Consider the following 24,313-nt stretch of genomic DNA (forward strand, 5'->3'; position numbering starts at 1 on the left):
TAAAAATTGATAAAGGAAGAGGAATGATGGGAGGAAGCCACTTCTCACTCGTGGGAAGGTCGGTGGGATTCGGCTTGGAGTCAGCTTTTGGGCTTGTAAACAGTGTGTGTGTGTGTGTGTGTGTGTGCTGATATTTGTCCTGCGTGTCAGTGTGTGAGTATTACAGCCATCTCTCTGGTTTAAGCATTCCCTTGGTTGCCATTATGGCCTAATAACCGTGTCAGTATGATTAATGCAGGAGGCAGGGCGCTGATTGCATTCCAACTCAACTACAGCAGCACCTAGGCAACCCACGCAACCCACCATCCCACTGTCTGTATAGCAACCTGGGCGCCATGACGATACAGGATGTGAAGGTTACACATGCACTTAGTTTACACTCGCCTCCCCGCCCCCTCGGAGGCATCAAAGAGCCAGTAGGAGGAGGATGATGATGATGATGATGATGATGATTGGGGGATTACAAGTTAGTGAGGAAGCTGTGTGATCTCCAAGGCTGCTTTAAACAGTCCAAGGTAATAAACACACACAGACTGTAATTCAGCCTCATTGTGTTCATCCTCATCCCAGCTCCGCTGCTGTTTCCTCAGAGTAATAGTGAAATGTCTCAACAGCATCATGAGGCTCAGGTTCATGATGTTCCGCATGGGTTTGGGCTGATATTCCATAATATCCACCTTTTTCCGAACGTCAAAAACGTAAGCTGGTTTTGCTGTTCCGGTGGAATTTTATGTTTATGTTTCCATGGTTTCGGTATAGTCGCAGTAAATGCATGGATTTTTTTTTTTCAATGAAAATCTGGAAAATGCATGGATCATCACACCAGCTCCTATCAATCAATTTGTTTATTTCGGGCATGTCAATTTAAATCATCATCATCACACTTCATCTTAGTTCAAATAATACAATACACATGGCCGAAAGGGAAAAGCGGGAGAAGCAAAAGCTTATCTAGTCCCGCCCCACACAAACTGAAATCCGTGTAGATAGATAGATAGATAGATAGATAGATAGATAGATAGATAGATAGATAGATAGATAGATAGATAGATAGATAGATAGATAGATAGATGAGTTTATTTGTCCCACCAAGGAAAATTGTTTTCACCATTTCGTACAGAGCGGCCTCGAGAAGTGCAACTTACATACATTAACATACATTCCCACATTTCATACACCTCAATTACATAGAGACATAGGAACATAAAAAACATAAGACATAAGACCCCGCACCCCACATTTGCATGTGCATTCCCCCTGGTTATGTTCTTTTCATTGTCTTATTTAGTTCAGCTATGGGATGAAGCTTTTGTTGAATTTTATTTTCTTCCAGGTCAGCGTTCTGTACCGTTGGCCAGAGGGGAGGAGTTTGAAGTGTGGGTTGAGTTAAGCCAGCGTTAATAGATTCATGTGTTTACCGCTACTATGACAACGACTGAAAACCATGGAAACTTAAATGTACAATTTCACCGGAAATGCAAAACCGGCTTCCGGTTTTGACCATAGATGACGTTCGGAAACTTGTGGATAGAGTATTGCGATATATAGCACCATAATCCATATTTTTGTATAAAGTCTTCCATTTATACTTTTTGCAGTTTTGCACAATCTGACCTGCTGTTTAGTCTGACCCTTATTCCACATCTTTGCTTCCCATTGTAGCTCAGCATGTGACCTGCTGTAAAGTATATGGCAGGTATCTGACATAAAATGCAAATATACTATAAATAAATCAGTCATCTGTTTTAATATTACAGCTTACAGTATCTCTATATATATTTTATTTCATTTCAACAAAGGTAATATGCAACTTTTCCCAAAAGAAAATACACAATGATTTCATATTCCATATATATGAAGGTAAATATAGAAATGTTTCCCACTTGAAATCAGAGCTCAAACACTGGTTCAAGCTAAACCAGATATGCATTATTATGTGTTTGCTGTTCTGTACTTTATATCTCAGTATTGTATTGTTAGTTGTAATGGGAGAGGAAAATACAACTCATCTCATCATCATTACTGCAGTGTAAAAATACTGCAATATTTGAGCTCATGTGAAAAGCAAAGCCAGCTAGAGCAGCTGATTACAAACTGCCTTGGAGGCAAAGTCAACACATGGCTCTGGGCATCTGTCCATCATCTGAGTTATGATCATTCATCAAATATTTACTGAAAATGCAATAAAATCAGTGTCTCCATCATCAGCTATAGCTTTCTGCTGCATCACGGCCTGTCAGTCTTCCCCACCAAACATGTTTATATATTTTATGCAACTGTTTGTCTGTAGATTCATATCTTCACAGACGGGGGTCTCATCGTGCAACGTGAGTGGGATGCAACTGAAAAATCTCATTTAAACTCATTATCCTTTATTGCATCTGCTCCTTTTAGATGATTTCTCCACATTAGCTGAGCTTAAAAACCTAAAAATTCATTTTTTTTTTCTAAAATATGACTTTAAATATCATCAGATCTTGTGTTAAAATTGGTGTCATATCACCAACATGTTATTTGTGATCTGAACCATGACTCTCTCCATAGATTTAGTCATACTCATGATCACAAGACTAGATAGTTGGATATGGATATGTGCTATTGGACCCAGCTGTTGGTGGCTTTAGTTAAACTCACCACACCAACTGTGTTTCCATTTTTCATTTACCGTGTGACACAGACAGACGGCCGACTGATTCCATAATTTCTCCGGAGTCGCATCCCGGCAACTTCTCTTTTCCCTCGTCTCATTCCTGAATAAATGACCACTGCTGCGCGCTGGTTGTGTTTATTTTCTTCCAATTGCTGCAAACCAGAGTGGATATTACGGCGAGGAGAAGGTTTTGCCGTGGAGATCATGGCTTTGCTGGATAATGCGGTATTGAAAAGAAACTGATTGCTGAACCTTTCTTAACTTTCCAAATGTTGTCTTCGGTGAAAAAAAGGTGCCCTGTGGACTTTTCTTGCAAACATAAAACAAAACCACTGATTTTCACATTTAAGCATATTTAGGTTTTTTTTACGTTTCTTTGGCATTTCCCTCTAACAAGGCCGGTACTTTAAACCCGGCTTTGTTCATATCCATGTTTACTTGTTTGCAGTGTGTATTGGCACGTTGCTGCATATCTTGGCACATCACCACCACCTGTAGGTCAGTGGAGTAGAAGCCACTGGCAGCATTCCCTATTTGTGCACGTGCACAAGACAAAACAAACATGGGCGGGTGGATTTAGGTTTTTGATGTCAAAAACACAAATTCTCCATAGTCCATAATTCAAATATTAAAATTGGCGTTTTGTAATTTTTGTGTTGGTATTTTGTTTTTAACCTTCCTCTTGTGTTCGAGTCGCCACTGACCTGTTTTTAGGTTTTTAATGCATAAAAGTACCACATACATGTGTTTATAGCATCAAGCCTTTTTGACTTTGTCAGGAACCTCTATTTAAAAAAAAAAAATACAACTTTTTTTTTTCACAAAATTCTAAAATGCTCTGGTTAAAATTATGACAGTCCGTCGGTTATAACGATAAGAACAATAATTTGAGTTAAAACTGAAATCAATTTACAGCTGATTTAAAGGGATAGTTCAACCAAAATTGAAATTGTCTACTCACCCTCATGTGGACTAAGGGCTGGGAGAAGTTTCAGAGTCCTCCGTGGCTTCTCTGAGTTACAGGGGGTCTCGGCGTAGCAGTGCATGTCCATATAACGGTTGCAAATGGATACCAACTGTCTTCGTAACAAAAAGACACACCAAAAAACATCCAAATACCTCCATGCTGCTCGTATGTAATGTCCGTCTTGTATTGGGGCCCCAAGCCCCATTTCGCATTTCGGGGCTTCAATACAAGACGGACATTACATACGAGCAGCATGGAGGTATTTGGATGTTTTTTGGTGTGTCTTTTTGTTACGAAGACTCTTACACTTGTTACTCAGAGAATAAATTTCAATTTTGGGTGAACTATCCCTTTAAGACTCGGGTCAAAACCGACCCTAACACCATAGATGGTAGCAGAAAGCTGACAAGAGGAAGGTTATACAAATTGAAGCCAAGGGGTAAACTGATAAAAAGTATTAAAACCAATATTTTCATGGATAAGGAATTCTAACATATAACCAAGAAAAGAAAAACAAATTGGATGAAAAAAAAAATGTTTTTAGTGTGTTGTACAGCTGATTTTAAACACAAGAGATGGTAGCAGAAAGCTGACACAAGACGAAGGTTAGATAATCGCAAAACTCCCCGCTCTCTCCCGTGGCAGCACAAGATCTCTGCCAGTGCCTGTGAACTTTAGTCCAAAAAATGAATGTCCAAGCTGACACCCGAGTCGACGCTGCAGCCTTTGAACGCACCACATCTGAGGCGGTGCGGTGCCTGGGAGCTGATGGAAGCCCCCTGTGAAAGGCAGGAAGCAGAGGGAGAGGCGGGAGACAAATACAGACAAATAGCCAGAGAGGATCGCAGGAGATATTCTGAGTAACAACCTTGAGCCTGTCAACTCTGGCTCTCGGGCTCTTTTTTCGGGAAGGATTTAAAAATAAAGAAGAAAGCAGCCGTTCCTCAGCGGTTGAAAACTAACATGACATATCTATCCTGGGCTGAGGTGTTACAGGTGAAGCCTTAAGAGTTGGTGCTTGTTATTTTATATTTCACTCAATTCTGTCTGGCAGTTGAAAATGCTGAAATGGCTGCAGCTGTGAAGTGAAGTGAACCATACGTAGCTAAGGCAGCTGCTGTTTAAGAGACGAGGTGGAGACTTGCTTTTCCAGACAAGGTTAAACAGTTGTGTATCTCTTAAAGCCATCTCACTAAGCTGTCTGTGAGGTCGACAGTATCACCCTAACTGTAAAACACAGTGAAGCGGCTGCTTGTTGAGCTCTGACTGCATGGTCTCCTCTCCTCTTCCTCCAGGCTCCTTCATGATGGTCAACTCCTCGCAGCATTTCGGAGGCCAGAGGGCTCAGCTGCTGCTGCTGCCGCTCAGCGAGAACGACACCCACTGCATCCAGTTCAGCTACTTCCTGTACAGCCGTGACGGCCACAGCCCCGGGGACCTGCAGGTCTACATCCGGGTCAACGGCGGCCCCAAGGGCAGCGCCGTCTGGAACGTCTCGGGCTCCCAGGGACACCAGTGGTACCAGGTGGAGCTGGCTGTCAGCACCTTCTGGCCCAGTGAATACCAGGTGAGAGTCTTTAGACCGTTACATGAGAACACTGGAAATCACACTGTGAATATGAAGTGATTATTTTTTTAGGTCAGCTGACTTTAAAGGAGACATATTCTGCCCCCTTTCCACAATTTAAAATAGTTCCCAGGTGTCTTAAAGACATGTCTGTGACATGCTTTGGTCTAAATCCCCCAAGGATCAAACATCACAGCTCTTTTCATCCTCTCTAAACAGCCCTGTTCAGAACGGCTGCTTTCAGTGTCTGTCCCTTTAAATGCAAATGAACCACTGCTTGCCCCGCCCCATCCCCTCTACCGGTACCAGTACTCACAGGTAGCGGTTTGCCAATTTGAAAACTAATTGGAATACAACCGAGGGAACAGCTCATAAAACCACATGGATTTCAACTTCCTGCAAATGACTTTTTTTTTGTTATTGTCAATTCTCACATTTTGGGACCGGAAGGCAAGACAAACACCCAAATATATGTTATAGAGCTTTCAAAAAAAGTGATACAGTATTTACATAATAGCCCCCTTAAAGGAATATCATGCAGCAAAGGGACCAGGCTGGATTCAAACCTGGGAAGCTGTGGGGGTTTTATCTCCTCATTTTCACCTCTTTTTTTTGTTATCCAAGGACTCAACAGGGGAATCTTTGCAAGATTTACACAAAACACACACATGCACACACACAAAATACTAAACTGCCCCTCACTTAAGCCTTTAATGGACACAGGCAATATTAGTTGGGTACTTGTTTAAAGCTGAACACCAGGAAACCTTCTGAGAGGCATCACAGTGACTATGATCACTGTCTCATCCTTAACTGTTCAGAAAAATCATGCAACCAGTAACTAAAACTCACCAAATGAACACAACTGCTTAGAAATATCAGCTTCGCAAATTCAAAAACAAGCACAAATCTGATCTGGAATCAGAGAGTGAACATCCACAGGATCAAAGATTACAGCAGGGCGGCTCTGTTCAGTAAATATTCCTCACAGTACCTGCTTACTGTGTGATAGAAGACTGGATTAAGTCTTCAATCACAACCTGTGTACTGAATATTTAATTCTGCTGTCAGCAAACTGACTGTACAGTAAACATGCTTGCTGGGTTATTTGTAAGATGGAGGACATTAAATACCTGTAATACTTGTCAAATATAGTTTTTGGAGAAGATCTTGCATGGAGTGTTGGGAGCAGATGACCATGTTCAGAAATCGTCTCAGAGCAGACTGACGCCTGAGCCTTTGTCTATCCTTTAACATCCTTTTGCCTCATTAATAGGAAAAAATATAGAAAATGATGACGTCATATAGGCTTTGTAGGACAAAAAATAAAGAAAAACATAACAGATCATCTTTAATAGCATGTTCTGCACCAGAGGACCTACCTGTGTGCTACAGTTCACTTTTATTACATGGAGAAACATGTGCAGTTTGAGCCCAGTTAAACAACACAGATTTATCCCACACCAGGGCTCAGTCTGTGAACACATCAGCCATCTGCAGCTCCCTACACTCAAGTCATTGGGGCTGTTAGGGATGAGAATAAAGCTTTTATTAGGAACAAGCAGCATCTTCTAGTAGTAAAGACAGAAACATATACAAAGGAGGAGGATGCCTTATGGGAAATGTAGTATCACAATGTCTTCTTCTAACCATTTGTTTATTTTACAGAGTGTAGAACTGTTGGAAAAAAAATATTGATAATACTTTGAATAATTGATTTTTTGTTTTAGTGGAGTGAAGATATCAACATGTTCTGGTCACAGCTTCATAAATGGATGCATTTTCCCCTCTGGTCTCTGTTTCTCTTTTATCAATATAAAATGAATATTTGATGTCAGTCAGACTGAGTGAGACGTCAGTGTGGGCCTGGCTGGGTAACTGTGATGGACATAAATGGGATCCTCTTACAGAATAAACAATAGCCAGTAGTGAAATAAAAAAATCCATGAATAATTGATGAATGTACCTATGTGTGAATGAGTGTGTACCTATGATGGGGTAACAATGCAGTGTGATTGATTACGTGCTGCATAAAGTGCACAGTGGAATTGGATATTCTGATTAATTGTGACTTTAATGTGAACAATCGGAATATTGATCCTCAAAAACTCCGAGATGGATCTTTGTGTTTGTGCCTTTCCTGTGTGAACATGCCTGCCTGCGCTTAATGCTACGAGCACACAGTGGTTACTTGTTGTAAGTGGTTCATTTAGAGGCTGTGTAATGTATAAAATGTCCAATATGTAATAATTGGACTTCAGCAGGCACAATGAGGCTGCTTAAAGGGATAGTTCACCCAAAATTCAAATTTCACTCATTATCTACTCTCCCCTCATGTCGACTAAGAGCTGTGAGAATTTTCAGAGTCCTCCGTTCCTTCTCTGAGTTACGGGGGGGTCCACGCAGCAGTATTTGTCCATATAATGGTTGTGAATGGATACCAACTTTCTTTGTCCAAAAAGACACACCAAAAAACATCCAAATACCTCCATACTGCTCGTCTGTAATGTCCCTCTGGTATTGAAGCCCCAACATGAGAAATTGTTCCGTAAAAAATTAAATAAGTCTGTATTTCAAGCTTGTTTGTAGCGGAAGCTCCCAGTGTCTCGGTTCACTGCTCTTCCTGTGTCAGTGCAAATCACGCGAGATTTGCACTGACCGGCGGAACAATTTCTCATGCCGGGGCTTCAATACAAGAGGGACATTACAGACGAGCACTATGGAGGTATTTGGATGTTTTTTGGTGTGTCTTTTTGGACGGAGAAAAGTGGTATCCATTCACAACCATTATAAGGACAAATACTGCTGCGCGGACCCCCCCCCCCGTAACTCAGAGAAGGCATGGAGGACTCTGAAAATTCTCACAGCTCTTAGTCGACATGAGGGTGAGTAGATAATGAGTGAAATTTGAATTTTGGGTGAACTATCCCTTTAAGGCAGCAGAGAGGCTGGCTGGCTGCAGCAGGCAGCTCTGGTCGGGACAGTCGTATAGGAAACTGCGATGGGAATTAATCACAGGCCGTGTCGACCCGCTGCTGTTAAGAGGACCGTCATGGTTACGGACTCTGGATGTCTCACAGCGACTCCAGTCTATCAATCTCACATCTCGGGGGATAGATAGGAAAGGTCCGCGGAGGAGATATCATCTATGAGATGTGAGGCCGCGCTCCTTCCACTGAGCGGGTTGGCCAGTTGTCTGCAGCTATCAGGCCCATGTGCTGCAGATGAGTTAGTGAGCTTTCAGTCTTTCAGTCTGCGTCTTGTCTCCGCTCAAAGTGATAATTAAAAGTGGACGCATGAAACATCTGCTGCTGACAGTTCATGTGTAGCTGTGTTTTTTTTCCTCCTCCAAATCTGCAGAATCATGATGTTCTGCTGCAGTTTTTTATTATTGTTTTTCTAATGCCTCTGCAGCAATGACAGACGGAGCTGGAGGCAGATTGTTTTCAACTTGTCCATCTTCCGTCCTGTTCTCATGGACATGTGATCTCACCGGGACTTGTGGACAAACTGATTCTAGTGTGGTGGCTACTGGTCAAAGTTCAGAGGTCAAGGTCATGGTGTTGTCATGAATACAGTTCTGGCTGTGTGAATGCAATCTCAGTAACACCTTCAGGGAATTTCTTACATTTTGCACTAATGTTCACATGAACAAATGTATTGATCAGACTTTTTGTCATTAAAAGCTGATCCAGAAATCAATTTCCCATGTCAATCAAGACTCTACTCTTTTTTTTATTACTGTTATTATTATTCTCATTCAACTGTTTTGCACAAGACTATCTGAAAAGGTATATTGATATTTACTAAGGAAACCTTCAAGGTTGCACCTAGAGCTCAGTGAACACTGATATAAATTCAGAAACGTGATCTAATAGTTTGACAACACATGTGCTGCATGAATGCACAACATAATGGAAATGTTTCTGGGGGCGCTTAAAAGTGACGGACCCAGCTGATCTGCTTTTGTTGGATACTTCTTGACTTTAGTTCAGTTAGATTAGAAGTTTGGATGAAGATTGTTTGGTTTAGTATAGCCACAATATTGCAGTATATAGAGGTTCTGTTCTAGTGGAGGGAGTTCAGCTCTATACTTCCCTGAATCGACTCTGACACCACACTCCATCATGTTGCCCACGTCTCTCCATCCAGGATCTCTCCCTGACTCTGGGCTTTTCTTTTTCTTTTTTTCCTGTTTTGGCCTTTTCAATGCAAATGTCACTGCATATAAACAGCTCTGGTTGGTGGCCATGTTCCGATACAGGACCAGGTGACAGCTGAGGTTCTCCTGGGACTGGCTCTGTTGTCTATTCTCTAGAACTCTGCTCATTACTGACCAGTAACCCAGGACGTTTAAAGGGGTAGTAGCATTTTTTTTTTAAAGTGGGGTTGTATGATCTACAAATAGCCCCTAAGTACTTTAATTGCAGTAGAAGACTCTCTGCACTCCTCCCGTTAGCAACGCCAGCCCATAGCCCTGCCCAGAGATTTACAACATACAGTGTTGTGAACAGACCCAAAGAAACGGCCTATTTTCACGGCCTAAAAGAGGTTTTACCTGAAAAAATGTACAGAGTTCCATTATTTGCTATAATATAATTTTTTCCAGCCCTTCAAAGTGCAATTAAAGGCTATTTAAGGGCTATTTGTAGATCATACAACCCCACTTTAAAAAAATGCTACTATCCCTTTAAACAGTCCTGACGTTGTATTCTCCTTCATGTTCGTCCATGCTCTCATTACTGTATCCCTTCCTCTGTATATTATAATATGCATCAAATATTACCATCATTTTGTTTTCAGACATTGTCCGGTCCTAATGAATAGCAACTTGGCAGCACTTAGCGCTGCGCCGCGGCTGATGCCAGCTCCAGCAGCATTATCACCCTCCTCCCTCTCATTCAAACCACAGGCTAAAAATTAGCAAATTGCCGGCGTGTCATACATCAAACTGGCTCAATAGGTGTATAATTACAGTGGGCATGTGTTTGCATTGTAACTTTATTTATTAGTCAATTTACCTGCTTTGCTGCAGTGTAATCAATAGCTCAGTGTGATGCCTGTATTGTCGGGGCCGCGTTATTATAGCGCCGTTGTGTAGCTTGTAAGATTCTGATGACTGGATGCAGCTCTGCCTCACCTCATTACAGACCATAATTTATCCCCTAATGCCCTCTTTCTCCCACCACCATCATCACCACCACCACCACCACCACCAGCAGCAGCAGCTCCACCCCAAAACAGGGCGTTAATGAGAAGGCAATGGCTGGTGTAAGGGATTGTGGGAGCGTTGGGTCCGCTGAATAGTCAATTGACCTCAATTCTGTGTGACCCTCAGTGTGGGGGGAGAGGAGGGGGGGTGGTGGTAGGGGGGGTGGCGGGTGTTTGCTTCCATAACCTTGGCGCACTCTGGGCCCCATCTCAATAAATCAAGAGCCAGTTAATGAGATTAGAGGGCTGCGCAGATCAATGAGGACAGCCTGCACTTTACCATCCTCGGCTCTGCTGTCCTGAGCGACTCTCGCAAACAGCACAAACTGATTTAAAGTAATGATTTTCTTCCCCCCACTGCGTGGAACGGCAGAAGTTTGCCTGCCGCGCGCTCCATGCCCACGGCGGAGGAGGAGGAGGAGGATGGCGGAGGTGGAGGCGGGAGGATGGGGAGCGCTGAGGTGTACAAGTCGGACCAAGCTGGGGGAGTTTGCTCAGCTCAAAAGTGTGCATAAGCAAATGTAATCTACTACTCAGGTGATGTATGTCCAAGCTGGGGCTGATTGATGAGACGGTGTTGTTCTCTAAAGTCCTCCTGCCAGGCGAGTAGACACAGGACAGATTGCATTATTTGTCCTATAAACCTGGATGATGGGCAGCAGGTAATGAAGCAGGTAGAGCCGTGCAGATGGATGACGAGGCTTAAACACGGGCCTGGGGGAGTGTGTCTGTCTGCGGTGTGAGGAGGAACAGGAGTGAAGCTCTGTGCCTCTTTTAAAGGGATAGTTAAGCTTTTTTTTAAGTGGGGTTTTAAGTGGTACAAATGGCCATCAAAGGGGGCATCTTATGGAAATATCACTTTTTGAAGGCTCTTTAACATTTATTTAGGTGTTTGTCTTGTCTTCCGGCCCCCAAAATGTGAGAATTGACAAAAAAATATGTAATTTTCAGGCTCCCCATGTTGAAATCCATTTTTTTTTTCAGTTTTATGAGCTGTTCCCTCAGTTGTCTTCCAGTGATGTAACTAGGATTCAAATTTGTATAATACCACCCCTACCTGGTACCAGTAGAAGGGGCGGGAAGAGCAGTGGTTCATTTGCATTTAAAGGGACAGACACTGAAAGCAGCCGTTCTGAACAGGGCTGTTTTGAGAGGATGAAAAGAGCTTTGATGTTTGATCCATGTCACAGACATGTCTTTAAGACACCTGGGAACTATTTTAATTTGTGGAAAAGTGGCATAATATGTCTCCTTTAAGTATAATATCTGCAGTAGAAAGGTCTGTGCTCCCCACTGAGAAACACCGGCGCTTTGCGCTGCACAGAGACACAGGCAGCAAGTACTGTGGTGAATGAGGGATGATTAATCAGTGTATTTTCGCCGCCTACGAGAAGTCCGGTCTCAATAATACACCAGTTCAAGAGTACGATAGAAAGTAAAACATTTCCTTACAGCTGGTCGGAAAAAAGTTAGTTAATCTGGAACTAACTAACTCACTCAGTACTCGCAAAAACGTTTTCCCGGTCAGATGATGCATTGCAAATTCTTACTTTATATCCTACTCTTGAACTGGTGTATGAGTTTGAGATGGGACAAAAATACGCTGATTAATCGTCCCTCATTGATAACAGTGTACAGCCTGTTCTCGGTGCAGCGCGATGCGTCAGTGTTTCTCAGTGGAGGAGAACAGAGACCTCTCTACTGCAGATATTATACCTAATGTCCATTTGTATCTCACACAACCCCACTTCAAAAAAAGCTGAACTATCCCTTTAAGTCACTCCCTCACTTTTTTTTCCACTTGAGAGCTCTCCCCTCTCCTCACCATCTCCCACCAGTACTACTCAGAGCTCAGTGCAGGCCCCACGGGCCCCCCCACCACCACAGTCCCATCGATAAAGATCATTGTCCGGCACTGCCAGCCAACAGATCGGCCCCTGCAGGCCCCTGAGGAGCGGATGCACACGGGGGGGGGGGGGGGGACTGGTACTTCAGAGGGCCCAGGGCCTGCTGGAAAATTTAAATATATCTAGTAATCAGCGAGCATCAACATCCCCCGAGGAAAGAGCGACTGCTACAGAGATGTGTTGGCCTGCGATCAGAGGTGTGCTGGTCTTTTGCCTTCGGGTTTTCACTGATATGAGATTTTAAAATTCAATGCCAATATTCCTGGATTCCAGATGTCCATTGTTGATAGTGTACTTTGTGCTATAAATTAGAATATTTTCTGGTTCATCCAGCGTTTCAGTGATGGCAGGCTTCTCTGAGAAGCTGCAGGCCAGATTAGAAAGAGAGAAACTTATATAAACCATAACTTTTGGAGCCGGGTGCTGGCAACTGTGTAAAGAAATAGACCAGAGTTGGTAAACTTAGCTCTATAGAAGTACTCCAGTGTTTCTCTTCCATCAGGTTATTTTATTTTGTATTTATTTTTACTTTTAATCTTTTTAGTCTTAGCATATTTATGGTATAATTTTAGTTATTTTTTATCATTTCATTTAATTATTTGGTTTTATCCAGTCCCTGGTGTTTCCTCGTGGCAAATTGTAGAGTAAGATAGCGCTTCAGTTGCCTTCTTTTAAGCTCTGTGTGTGTGTGTGTGTGTGTGTGTGTGTGTGTGTGTGTGTGTGTGTGTGTGTGTGTGTGTGTGTGTGTGTGTGTGTGTGTGTGTGTGCACGCGTGTATGTAGCTGCGTGACTTTGGGTTTTATTTTTGCTTTGTTTTGTCTGCTTTTATGGTGGAAAGCACTTTGTGCTACATGTCTTTTGTATGAAAAGTGCTCTATAAATAAAGTCTGATTGATTGATTGATTGACTAGAGGCCGATTGAAAAGAGATAGAGCTAAACTTGATGCAGCATCATATCCAGCCTCTGTCATGACCACGCCCTTCAACCTTTATCCAGGCTGAGTTTTTGAGATGAATCCCTTTAAGATGATCAGGCCTAACATTGTGACCACTGACAGGTGAAGTGAATAACACTTCATCATGGCTCCTGTTAGTGGGTGGGATGTATTAGGCAGCAGGTGAACATGTTGTCCTCAAAGTTCATGTGTTATAAGCAGGAACAAATGGGCAGCATCAGGATCTATTAGAAGTTGGTCCAAGGAAGGAACAGTGGTGAAGCGGCCACAGGCTCATTGATACATGTGGAGAGAGAAGGCTGGCCCGTGTGCTCCCATCCAACAGGCTTCTGATAGAAAGCTGTCAGGACACACAGTGCAGCGCAGTTTGTTGTGTATTTGGCAGCTAAAGAGACCAACACGACAGGTGGTCACCTTTACCTGATCAGCTGTTATTATCCTGCACTTCCAGAGGAAACCAACTGTGTACACAGCTGAGTGTGTGATGAGTGAACCGACCTTTATGCTAAAAATCAGAGGGATTCTCCTTTAAGTGCTGCGGAAATAAGGCAAATCAACTGATGATTAACACTTTAGCACTTTTGTCAGACAGTGTCATACTTTGTTTCAATCGATGTGTGAAACTGCAACACACAGCCGTCAGTCATGCTCAGTCTGTTTGGAATTCCAACAGTTATGTGTTGTGTCTTCTCAACTATTAGCATGGACAACAGCGTGAGTGAGTGCACACATTCCCAGCGGATATTAAGTTACTTGCCTGTTATTTGGGTCATGAATGACAAATTAGTTTCTAAGACGTTTGATGTCTTCATGTAGATGTCTTCATTAAGGCTTTATTAAAGATGGAAAAAGACAAAAAACAAAACTATATCCTGTTCTCCAGGAATCAGCATTCCCCCCAGCTCACTGGGTGTGTTGGATTGACGGCCACATTCACTCAGGAAAAGTGAACAGCTGTCTGTAGTCGACCATAAAACATGAAGAATGAAGCTACCGATCACTGATCTTTGTTATTTTAACTCTATTTAACATGATTCAACTGCATCACCTCCTTGTCTATACAATTACTGGCTAGAAATGAACATGTAATTTCAGTTGCCATGTGGAAATTAGCCTTTGGCTCCAAAAGCTGGATGAAACACACACAAAACAACACATCCCATATCAGTGGGCATGGTTACAGTCTGGATGATGCTTACTGTATGTGTTAAATACATTAACTTGTTTAGTGTAAAGAATTTTCTGTTCTCGGTTGTTATTGCAGCCCTATAGATTCATCCCCAGGGATCTGATACAGTTTCCTTATATACACTGCAGTTGTTTTTACTCTCCCAGTAATTTGACTGTCTGTGTGTGTGTGTGTGTGCTTGTGTGTGTTTGTGTGTGTGTGTATTCCTCGTCTCCCTGTTTTTGTTCATATATCCCAGGTGCCCACATTAACCTTTGTCTTGTGTTAGCTTTCTGCTACCATCTCTTATAGGATCAGTTTTTAACTCATTGAGTGCCAACCACGTAATTTCTCGTTTTTCGTTCCCATGCGTTGAGTGCCAAAAACGTAATTTTACGTTTTTTGCTTTTTTTTTTAATTATGAAAATAGACACTTTAATACACATTATATGTAAATTTGGGGACTCTACGACGAGGAGAACTGAAATAGATGACGATCAAAGTCACATGACAGCTCATGATCTGGAAGTTTTTATCATAACTCGGCTTCTGCAAACGAGTTCTGCATGCAGATGCAGCAGCTGCTCTGCTCTCACCCGCGCTGCAGCTCCAGCTGCTCGAGCTGCTCGGAGCAGAACCAGGAAGCTCTCAGCCGACAGTCCGCCCGGTCTTCATCTGGAGCAACACCGTGTCCTCCCCAAAGTCCTCCCGCGGTAAAATCTGATGGTCTCTGGGCCAAAGCAGACCGGCATCACCGACCCGTACCACAGAAGGACCGCGACCACCGGCGGGACCGGTCTTCCCGAGCCGCGGTGGCCGACTGACCCTCACGCTCCGCGGCGAGAAGCTGTGACACGGCACGGTGCGTCTGTGTTATTGTTGTTTAGTGGCGCCCCCCCGCCCCCGATGGTGGTTTTGTGAATAGAACAACCATTGTTGTATATATTTATCTTATACGAGCCCTTTGATCCATAAATGCGAGTGTGAGAAGAGCGACAGACACAAACAGCGCACCTTTCATAAAAGACGCTCTATCTCCTTTTCTAGAAAAAAAGGAGGGATTTTGGTGAAACCCAGGCATGTTTAGCTTGACTTTTCTCAGGAACGGAGGCACGTAGAAACAAACAGTTTGTGGCCACTTGAAGCATTAAGTTAAACCTTTCAATTGAGCCACAGTATGTGTTGGTGGCAATAATATAGAATACACTATGGCTCTACATAAAAAGTCAAAAATGGTCTAAATTGCCGGTACACTTGACTAAAACTTTGGAAAGGAGCGCGGCACTCAATGAGTTAAAATCAGCTGTAAAATCCAATTCATCCAATTCGTTTTTCTTCTCTTGGTTACGTTGTTAGTCTTCCATATCCATGAGAATATTGGTTTTAATATTTTTTGATATCTGCCCCTGGGCCTTTTGTCAGTATACCCCTTGACTTCACTGTAACCTTCCTCTTGTCAGCTTTCTGCTCCATCTATGGTGTTAGGGTCGGTTTTACCCGAGTCTTAAATCAGCTGTAAAACACACTAAAACAATTATTTATCATCCCATTTGTTTCCCATCTCTTGGTTACATTGTTAGGCTCCTTATCCATGAACAACTTGGTTTAGCACTTATTTCAGTTTTAACTCTCATTATTGTTCTTATGGTTATAACTGACCCTAACAACACAAATGTCATAATTTTAACCAGAGCATTTTAGAACTTTGTGGGAAAATAATGTTTTATTTCTAAAAGCCTTGATGCAATAAACAAATTTACGTGGTACTTTTATGCATTAAAAACCTAAAAAAACACAAGAGGAAGGTTAAGAGTCAAAAAGTAAAAAAAAATGTTGATTTCACACTGTTCATGTATTTTAATCTTGTCCACCTCAGACGGTATCTATGAATATTTGTTTAGTGTCTGATTTTTCTTGAATCTCTTGCCATATCCATTATTTATTACAGTGTAATACAATTTAGGGTGAAATAGGAATTGATGGATTTTGATTTTATGTGGCAAAAGTTGCATGGTGGAAGTACACGTAGCTGCCATAAGATTGTGCAAGAATAATATTCAAATTTTAAAGCCAAGGTTTCCACGGTCATCTCTCAGCTAGAAGGTTCTGGGTTCGATTCCTGGGCCGGGGCCCGTCCTGGGTGGAGTTTACATGTTCTCACTGTGGGTTCCCTTCAGGTCCTCCAGCTGCCTCACACAGTCTAAACACATGAGGTTGCCTGGTGATTTTAAATTGCCTGTCGGTGTGAATGTGAGTGTGTTGTTTCTCTCTGTATGTCACCCTGTGATAGATGGATAGTTGCCACATTGCAGTGTTCTTCTCCATATTATTATTTTGTATTTGTTGTTCACAATGTCAAATTGTACTTCAAGCAGGTTATTGGAAACACAGCGACAGTTTGTATGCCAAAGTGAAAAAGAACAGAACAAACACATTAAAACCAGAGCCAGACAAACCTGCTGATATTTGAAAATTAGGAAATAAGTTTTTGCCCCCCCTCTGACTGTGCTAGTGGCAACTTCAGCAGCATGCCGGTTTATCCCTATTGAAAAGAGCTGTTAACACCGATAACCCACTCACTGTGTAAACTTGCACTGTGTCAGTCTGATTGGATTAGACTACGTCGTCTGACCTGAGTTCAAGACCCCACACCTTCTGCTTTGCTTTGGTGAACAACCCCTCCCCGCCCCCCCCCCCCCCCCCCCCTCCTCCACACTGTCAGGGCTGTGAAGGACGGAGGGGGGAATTGATCAGACTGTTTCACTTTTTCCCCTGTCCGTTTGGTTTAGGGAACGACAGCAGGTGTTAAAATGCTCCTCCTATGGAAACGCCGGCTTCTGTCCTTTAGTTTTTTTTGTTGTCTTTTTTTTTTAGCGGTCCAGTTTGTCCTTCTTTCTCTGTCCTCCTTATCTCACTATCTTAATTCCCAGTGCAGCTGTTATCTTTCCCGTGTGCCTCTCTCTTACTTAACTGTTTTATTGCTGCTTCTTCCAACCTTGTGTTGGTGGGAATTTGCTGACAAGGTGAGAATCTTTAGGACTTTAATGAATTTAACAACATTTTTGATATTACTTATGAGAAAGAGACATTCAGTGTATTTCTATTCAAACATAATAGTTTTTATTGGTAGAGAGAGTCTACCAATGCCCCGTTGCCCTCAATACACACAAAAAAAACATGCTTTTCATCAGTGGTTCCCAAACTTTCCGTATCCCTTCAGACATCAGACAACGGTGGTTGAGACAACTTTCAATAGTGCCCCACAGGGTCCGGGGTCATTCCTATGCTCCCACTGCCCTATGTTCCCACAGCCCTATGTTCCCATATTTCTAAAAAAAAAAGATTTTCTATTGAAAATTAGGCCCTATGTTCCCACATTCTAAGATTTATTTTCAAAACTCAAATTCCTAAATATGTTTACATGTTATAACAATAAAATAATAATAAACTTTATTTATATAGCACCTTTCAAAAACAAGTTACAAGGTGCTGAATAATTCTGACTTTATATTTCATTTATTTTGCACACCACACATATTACTCAGTGACAATACCAATATGTAGATCGTACTGGATACTTAGGAGGTCTAAATTACAAAATTACACCGTGGATATATTAGATATTTTAGATTTCATCGTCCTTTACAATGATAATTGTTTCCACCTCCGCACATTCACCATTTTGTACACATAACATAACTCATAGACATCTTTCCACACGTATTCACACGGAGGTGTCGTCGCAGCAGAGCATGTGCCATGTGATAAATCTCAAATGTGGGAACATAGGGCTGTGGGAACATACAGTAAGGCTGTGGGAACATAGGGCTGTGGGAATTTAAGGCTGTGGGAACATAGGGCTGTGGGAACATACAGTAAGGCTGTGGGAACATAGGGCTGTGGGAACATACAGTAAGGCTGTGGGAACATAGGGCTGTGGGAACATACAGTAAGGCTGTGGGAACATAGTGCTGTGGGAACATACACTAAGGCTGTGGGAACATAGCACTGTGGGAACATAGGCATGGAGGTCCAAGCGCCTGAAATGAGCATATAGGTCCTCTTGTAGTTTGTTCAGGTGAGAAACTCTTGATCATGCAAATGCTCAGACAGTTGAACGTTATGGTCTTCATGCAATGTGAGTGGGCACCTCAGACTGTATGTCTGTTTATATGCCAGTTTCAAAACGTAATCACGTACCCTCAGTTTGGGAATCACTGGTTTACATGAGGAGTCCTGAGCCTTATCTCCAGGTATAGGGAGAAAACTGCCAATTAAAATGTGTGTTGTAAGAATATCAGCAGTTGTGGCCATCACACACGCAGTCCCAACCAGAAGCCCTGCTGTCGCCCTGCAGCGCTCACCTCGCTGCGTCTCCTCAGCCTGCAGGGAGAAGGCAGAAGGCTCAATTACGTGTCATATATTTTAATGTTCTGCTGCCACGGTGCCAATACGGATCAATAGCGCCGGGCCTCGTTCTGGCCCCGGAGAAATCAATTAACAGAACATCGTAGCAATTTTTGTTCAACTCAAACGATCGAGTGTAAGTCGTTAAAATTAATTAAAGTCCTCATGAAGATTGATGGCGTCCGCTGATCAGCTGAGAGGTTTATCAGTAGCGCACGCACATAAATTATTTTTTGCATTTCTCTGATGAAAAGTAAAAACTAAGAAATATGAATTACTCTGGAGTCTCGCTTTTTAATGCGATGCCCTCCGTTGCTAGAGCTCTTGATTTTATGTATTCACCGTGAGGCCTCCTGGGATGCACTATGGATTTTGTTACCTCGCGCCATCAATCCTGCGACGGCGAGCCCCAACACGATGCTGCGGGAGGCGCATATTAAATTAAAATGCTTGCATACTTTTTTACATCAAATGGCACTGTCCAGCTGCTTCCTGGAAAGCAGCAAAGAACCAACAGCTACAATAGAATAGAAGAAGAATAGGACACAGATATATGTATAAAGGGATTAATATCAATAATATAATATTAATATCAATAGCATCTGCATACTAAAAACATGACCTTTGACCTTTGTGTCTCGTGTCGTTTCCTTTCGGTCTCTGACATCGTGGCAGCGCTCCATCCCATATGAGGTGACATCCTGCTGCCTGCTGCCTGCGCCAAACCTCTTTTCTTCCCCTTGGAATTATAAGGTTCTATCTGACATTTTTGTCAAAATTGAGTTATTCATATTCCAGTTCTGGTACTACTTATTAAAGGGATAGTTCACCCAAAATTGAAATTGCACTCATTATCTACTCACCCTCATGTGGACTAAGGGCTGGGAGAAGTTTCAGAGTCCTCCGTGGCTTCTCTGAGTTACAGGGGGTCTCGGCGTAGCAGTGCATGTCCATATAACGGTTGCAAATGGATACCAACTGTCTTCGTAACAAAAAGACACACCAAAAAACATCAAAATACCTCCATGCTGCTCGTATGTAATGTCCGTCTTGTATTGAAGCCCCGAAATGCGAAATTGTCCCGAAAAAAATTAAATAAGTCTCTATTTCAAGCTTGTTTGTAGCGGAAGCTCCTCTTCCTGGTTTGTCAAATTTGGACGAACCAGTGTTGTTTGTTGGGAAGAGAAGCTTCAAGAAGCTTCCGCTACAAACAAGCTTGAAATATAGACTTATTTAATTATTTTGGGGACAATTTCGCATTTCGGGGCTTCAATACAAGACGGACATTACATACGAGGAGCATGGAGGTATTTGGATGTTTTTTGGTGTGTCTTTTTGTTAAGTAGACAGTTGGTATCCATTTGCAACCGTTATATGGACATGCACTGCTACGCCGAGACCCCCTGTAACTCAGAGAAGCCACGGAGGACTCTGAAACTTCTCCCAGCCCTTAGTCGACATGAGGGTGAGTAGATAGAGTGAAATTTCAATTTTGGGTGAACTATCCCTTTAACATAATAGGAAATGTTTTTTTCAAGTTTTATGCATTTTTGGTCATTTAATCTATAAACTCAAACTCTACCTTTGTTTTATAAGGTTCTAAACCTCTATATCTCAAATCTGGTCAGAATGCAGATAGATAAAACCTTATAATTCCAAGGGGACGTCTTCACAGATTATACCTTTGCAGTGTTACAAGCCTACTTCTTGTTTCACACCAAAAGCCTGAGAGAGAATGAGAGAAAGGTTGGAGAAACACCTTGAACTGGATATTGTCGATCGGACCAATCTATCTGTGATATTGTTTGTAGGGAATAGATTTTCCTCCGTGCGTATATACTGTACTCTTGTGAGCGTTGGGTTCAGGGTGAAACTTTGCTATCAAATATTAAAGATGCTATCAGGCCGCGTCATGACAAGCAGTGTCGGTGTGGCTTAAGCTGCCGCCCTTCACTCTTCATCTCCTTCACCTACTGTATGCAAGTTGTTCCTCCGCTATCTTTTCCCATGACACAGCTGCTGCTCCGTGCTGTGGCAGAATAAAGCACATCTGCACAGGCAAAACACGACATTGAAGAAAACATCTTCACCAACTGAATAACCAGTGCAGGCAGACAAATAACAACCACTGCAAATACATCTCAATAGAAAGCCACTCAGCAGTTTGAAACCCCACCAACACACCTACAGTAAAAAGCCCTGTGAGCAGGAAATAAACAGCAAAACCAGTTGCAATACTCTATTGTAACACTCACCAAGCTAAGCAGCCAGGAATTGGACAATAAATGCAGTTCACTTTGTCCCATTGTACAACAAATGCAACAACAATTTGTCATTCTATCACAAAAGGTGAATGTAAACAGGTTGTTTTAGCCATTACTTAGTTATCCTCTCATTGCCTTATAATATGTTTGCCTGTTCTGTTACGGCATAGGCAATATAGATATTGTCCCTATTTCAATTCAGGGCAGGATGATAAACAAAGTCCTTCTTTCATATAAAACCCTACTATAATACCTTTTTACATATTACATCAATATTATAGTGAAAGACTGCATGGTTTGAGAATAGAAGTGAGACAAAAAGCAGAAATTGCTGAGTGAATATTAATGCGTCTTTAATATGTCACAACTACAGACATAAATGGAAGTTTAATATTTAAAACAAATAGTTTAATAGGTCCCTTCCATCTTCAGTCTCCACTACATTTTCATGTCTTTTTTTTTTCGTCCTATGATGAAGAAACTATTATGAATAAAAACAGTAAAAAGCAACTTCCAGCCATTTCTGCTTTTATTAAAATAATAAATTACAGCTGTAACTTCCTGTCTGTTCTGTAAAGTGTCTATTAGAAGTGCTGCTTAAAACCTCATCCTAGAATAATTGAGAATGACTTTCACCAACAACTGTGTTTTGTTGCTTTTATTCACAGTAAACTAGATTACAAAATGATCATACTATATACAGTATGGTAGAATCCTGTAGTGCGTCATGAAAAGCAGTGAACAAAGTAAACAATGAACAATGATAAGCCCATTGTGGCTTTTTGCCTCTCCCTGCACTCTCCTATTGTTACGTATCATGTTTTATGTTGTATTCTTTTAACTTTGTGCAAAAATAAAAAATAAAATAAGTGCAGGGAATATGTCTTGGGGAGTTGTTTATCATTGAGCTCACGCCACAGTCCTCTAGAGAGCAGTGGATGACTGAATGATTTCACATGCAACCAGTGTGTTGTTCTTCACTCTTGAACAGAAGAATGTAGGATTCAGGGTTTGGTCAGTCATCGAGCCGTTGGCAGATTTTGATCTGATTATAAACGTTAACTTGCTCAAGAGCCACATGGGTTTCCATGGTAACAATATCTATTAATGGAATATAAGATAGGCTAATTCTTGCAGGATTAAGATATGAAAGCAGTGTGTTGTACATACTGTAGTGTAGCATGCACACGTCCTGGAAACTTTCTTTTGTAACTTATTTCATTTTCGTTTGTTATTTTTGTACAATTGAATCTGTCACTGGTGTGTTTTTATAGGATTTTTTTTTTTTTTTGTATTTGGCTGTGTTTGCCTGTACAAACATGTCCAACAAGGAAACATGTTGCTGTTTTTTTTCATCTTATCTGCAGTGGTGTTAAGCTCTCTGAGCTGCTGTGGCCTCTCTTTCTGGAACTACTCTGCACTTTTCATATTGAGCAAATTGTTACATTTGCGATGCCCCGGTCCGGACGCAAACCCCCCCCCCCAAAAAAAAAAACACTGTAGCCATTTGTATAATAGCTTGTGTTTTCATTGGCTGCCAAGGTTATTCCTCAGCGTCTAGTGCAGTCATAGTCAAACACACTTTTCTATAAGTGAGGGCAATGCAGAGGAGCTTAATGACGGCTCAAAGTGCGGAGCGGAGTGAATCGATGGCGGTGTGTGTGTTGACGCGTGATGAATTGAAGAGTTAATCGGTCAGACGTCCCTAATGGGCCGACATAGGAATGAAAAATAAAAATAAATTAGTGGAAAGAAAGCCTTAGTCTGTATCCATCTGCCAAGGCCTTTTGTGGTATTGATTGGCCCTAGGCACTTAAAGCCTGATGTATTGTCAACATTGCAATCTATTGGCCGTCTGAGTGCGCGGTCACAGTCTGACTTCCACTTGGCTTTGGCATAGATAACTAGAGCAGCAGTGTGAGTGGGTGAAACAGTCTCACTGCCACACACACGCATATAGCTACATATATATGTCTGATGCGGTGTACAGTTACAGCTTTCATCTTAGCTGCTGTTAATGCACTCAACCCTCAAGTTCAGAGTTTGTTGCGCTGCAGCAGAAAGTAAGGAGCTGCTCCACTGACTGTAATTACTGCTTGGAAGCCCAGAATGACTTTGTTGCACTCTGGGAGGCGTCCTGATTCACTTTGAGGCTCTGCATGTGCCCAGCTCATTTAGATGAGTGAGTGAATACTTAAGCTGTGTTTAAGGACTCCTGCAGTTGCCATATGGATTGATAAAAGGGACAGTAGAGTAGGAGAGGGGGATTATTCACTGCACTGTGGACTTACATTTACATTAAATCTGAACAAATAACCCCCCAAAACTCCAAGGTTTCATCATTTTGATATTTCTAGAATTTTTCTATGTATATAATTCCAATACAACCTAAAGGCAGATTTTTAACAACCCATTGAATACACTGAATATGTAAGACCTGTGTGGGGCCCTATAAAATCTGTTTTATTTTTTCCCCAAATTCCGTTTTTTCCGTTTCAATTTTTGGAAATTTTGTTTTTTCCATTTAAATTTTTGGGAATTCCATTTTTTTTCCTTTCATTCTTATTTTACTACCAAAAATAGTGTTTTTTATAAAATGACTAAAATGTACACAAATTAAAGGGACAACGAGGAGTTTATATTTGGTTATAAAAAAGTCTCATATTAATGTGGATGAATCTACGCTACCCACACTTGTTAATGGGCCCATTTTCGATAAATATATCGTTTTGTCTCTATCGTTATTTTGTTATTATTAGTGGTGGTGGAAATGCTGGTCGAGCCGACCAGCTTTCTTTACTTTCGGTTTCGTGGCGAGTCATGAGAATAACGCCGCCGAATCGCCGTTTATGGTTGGAACTACGACGGTATCTGATCGTCCTCGAACCTCTGACTTTAATTCTTGATGAATGAAAACATGAGTCTGTCTTGCGCTGGTCAAATAATTTCATGATGCGCGCGGAGGCTCATAAATGTAGTGTGAAAACGCTTCGCTTTTCCAAAACTCGTTGTCCCTTTAAATAGAAGTTACTTTAAATTATTGAATAATTAACAAACAACACTTTTCCTCCATACCTTAAGGATCGGTTATATTAGTTAAGAATAGATTCCATTTTAATTGGCCGATTCCGCGCGTCCACGATCACAGAAATCATACTGTAGGGCCCTCCTACTTGTGAAATAAAAAGATTGTAGGATATTACACAAAAGCTGTAC

At 41.8% G+C, this 24,313-nt stretch overlaps 1 protein-coding gene across 1 annotated transcript in view; it reads left to right on the plus strand.

Moving 5' to 3' along the window:
• ptprua (protein tyrosine phosphatase receptor type Ua) overlaps positions 1 to 24,313 on the plus strand; it is a gene marked incomplete at both ends in the record, with an annotated part of 281,098 nt that overhangs the window by 118,427 nt on the left and 138,358 nt on the right. The window contains one exon of the mRNA XM_083981670.1: positions 4,913 to 5,184. Within this exon, the coding sequence (XP_083837796.1) occupies positions 4,913 to 5,184 (272 nt within the window). The remainder of the gene's footprint in view (positions 1 to 4,912; positions 5,185 to 24,313) is intronic.

This window comes from Trachurus trachurus (assembly GCF_905171665.1).
Source record: "Trachurus trachurus genome assembly, chromosome: 11".
NCBI classification, from domain to species: domain Eukaryota; kingdom Metazoa; phylum Chordata; class Actinopteri; order Carangiformes; family Carangidae; genus Trachurus; species Trachurus trachurus.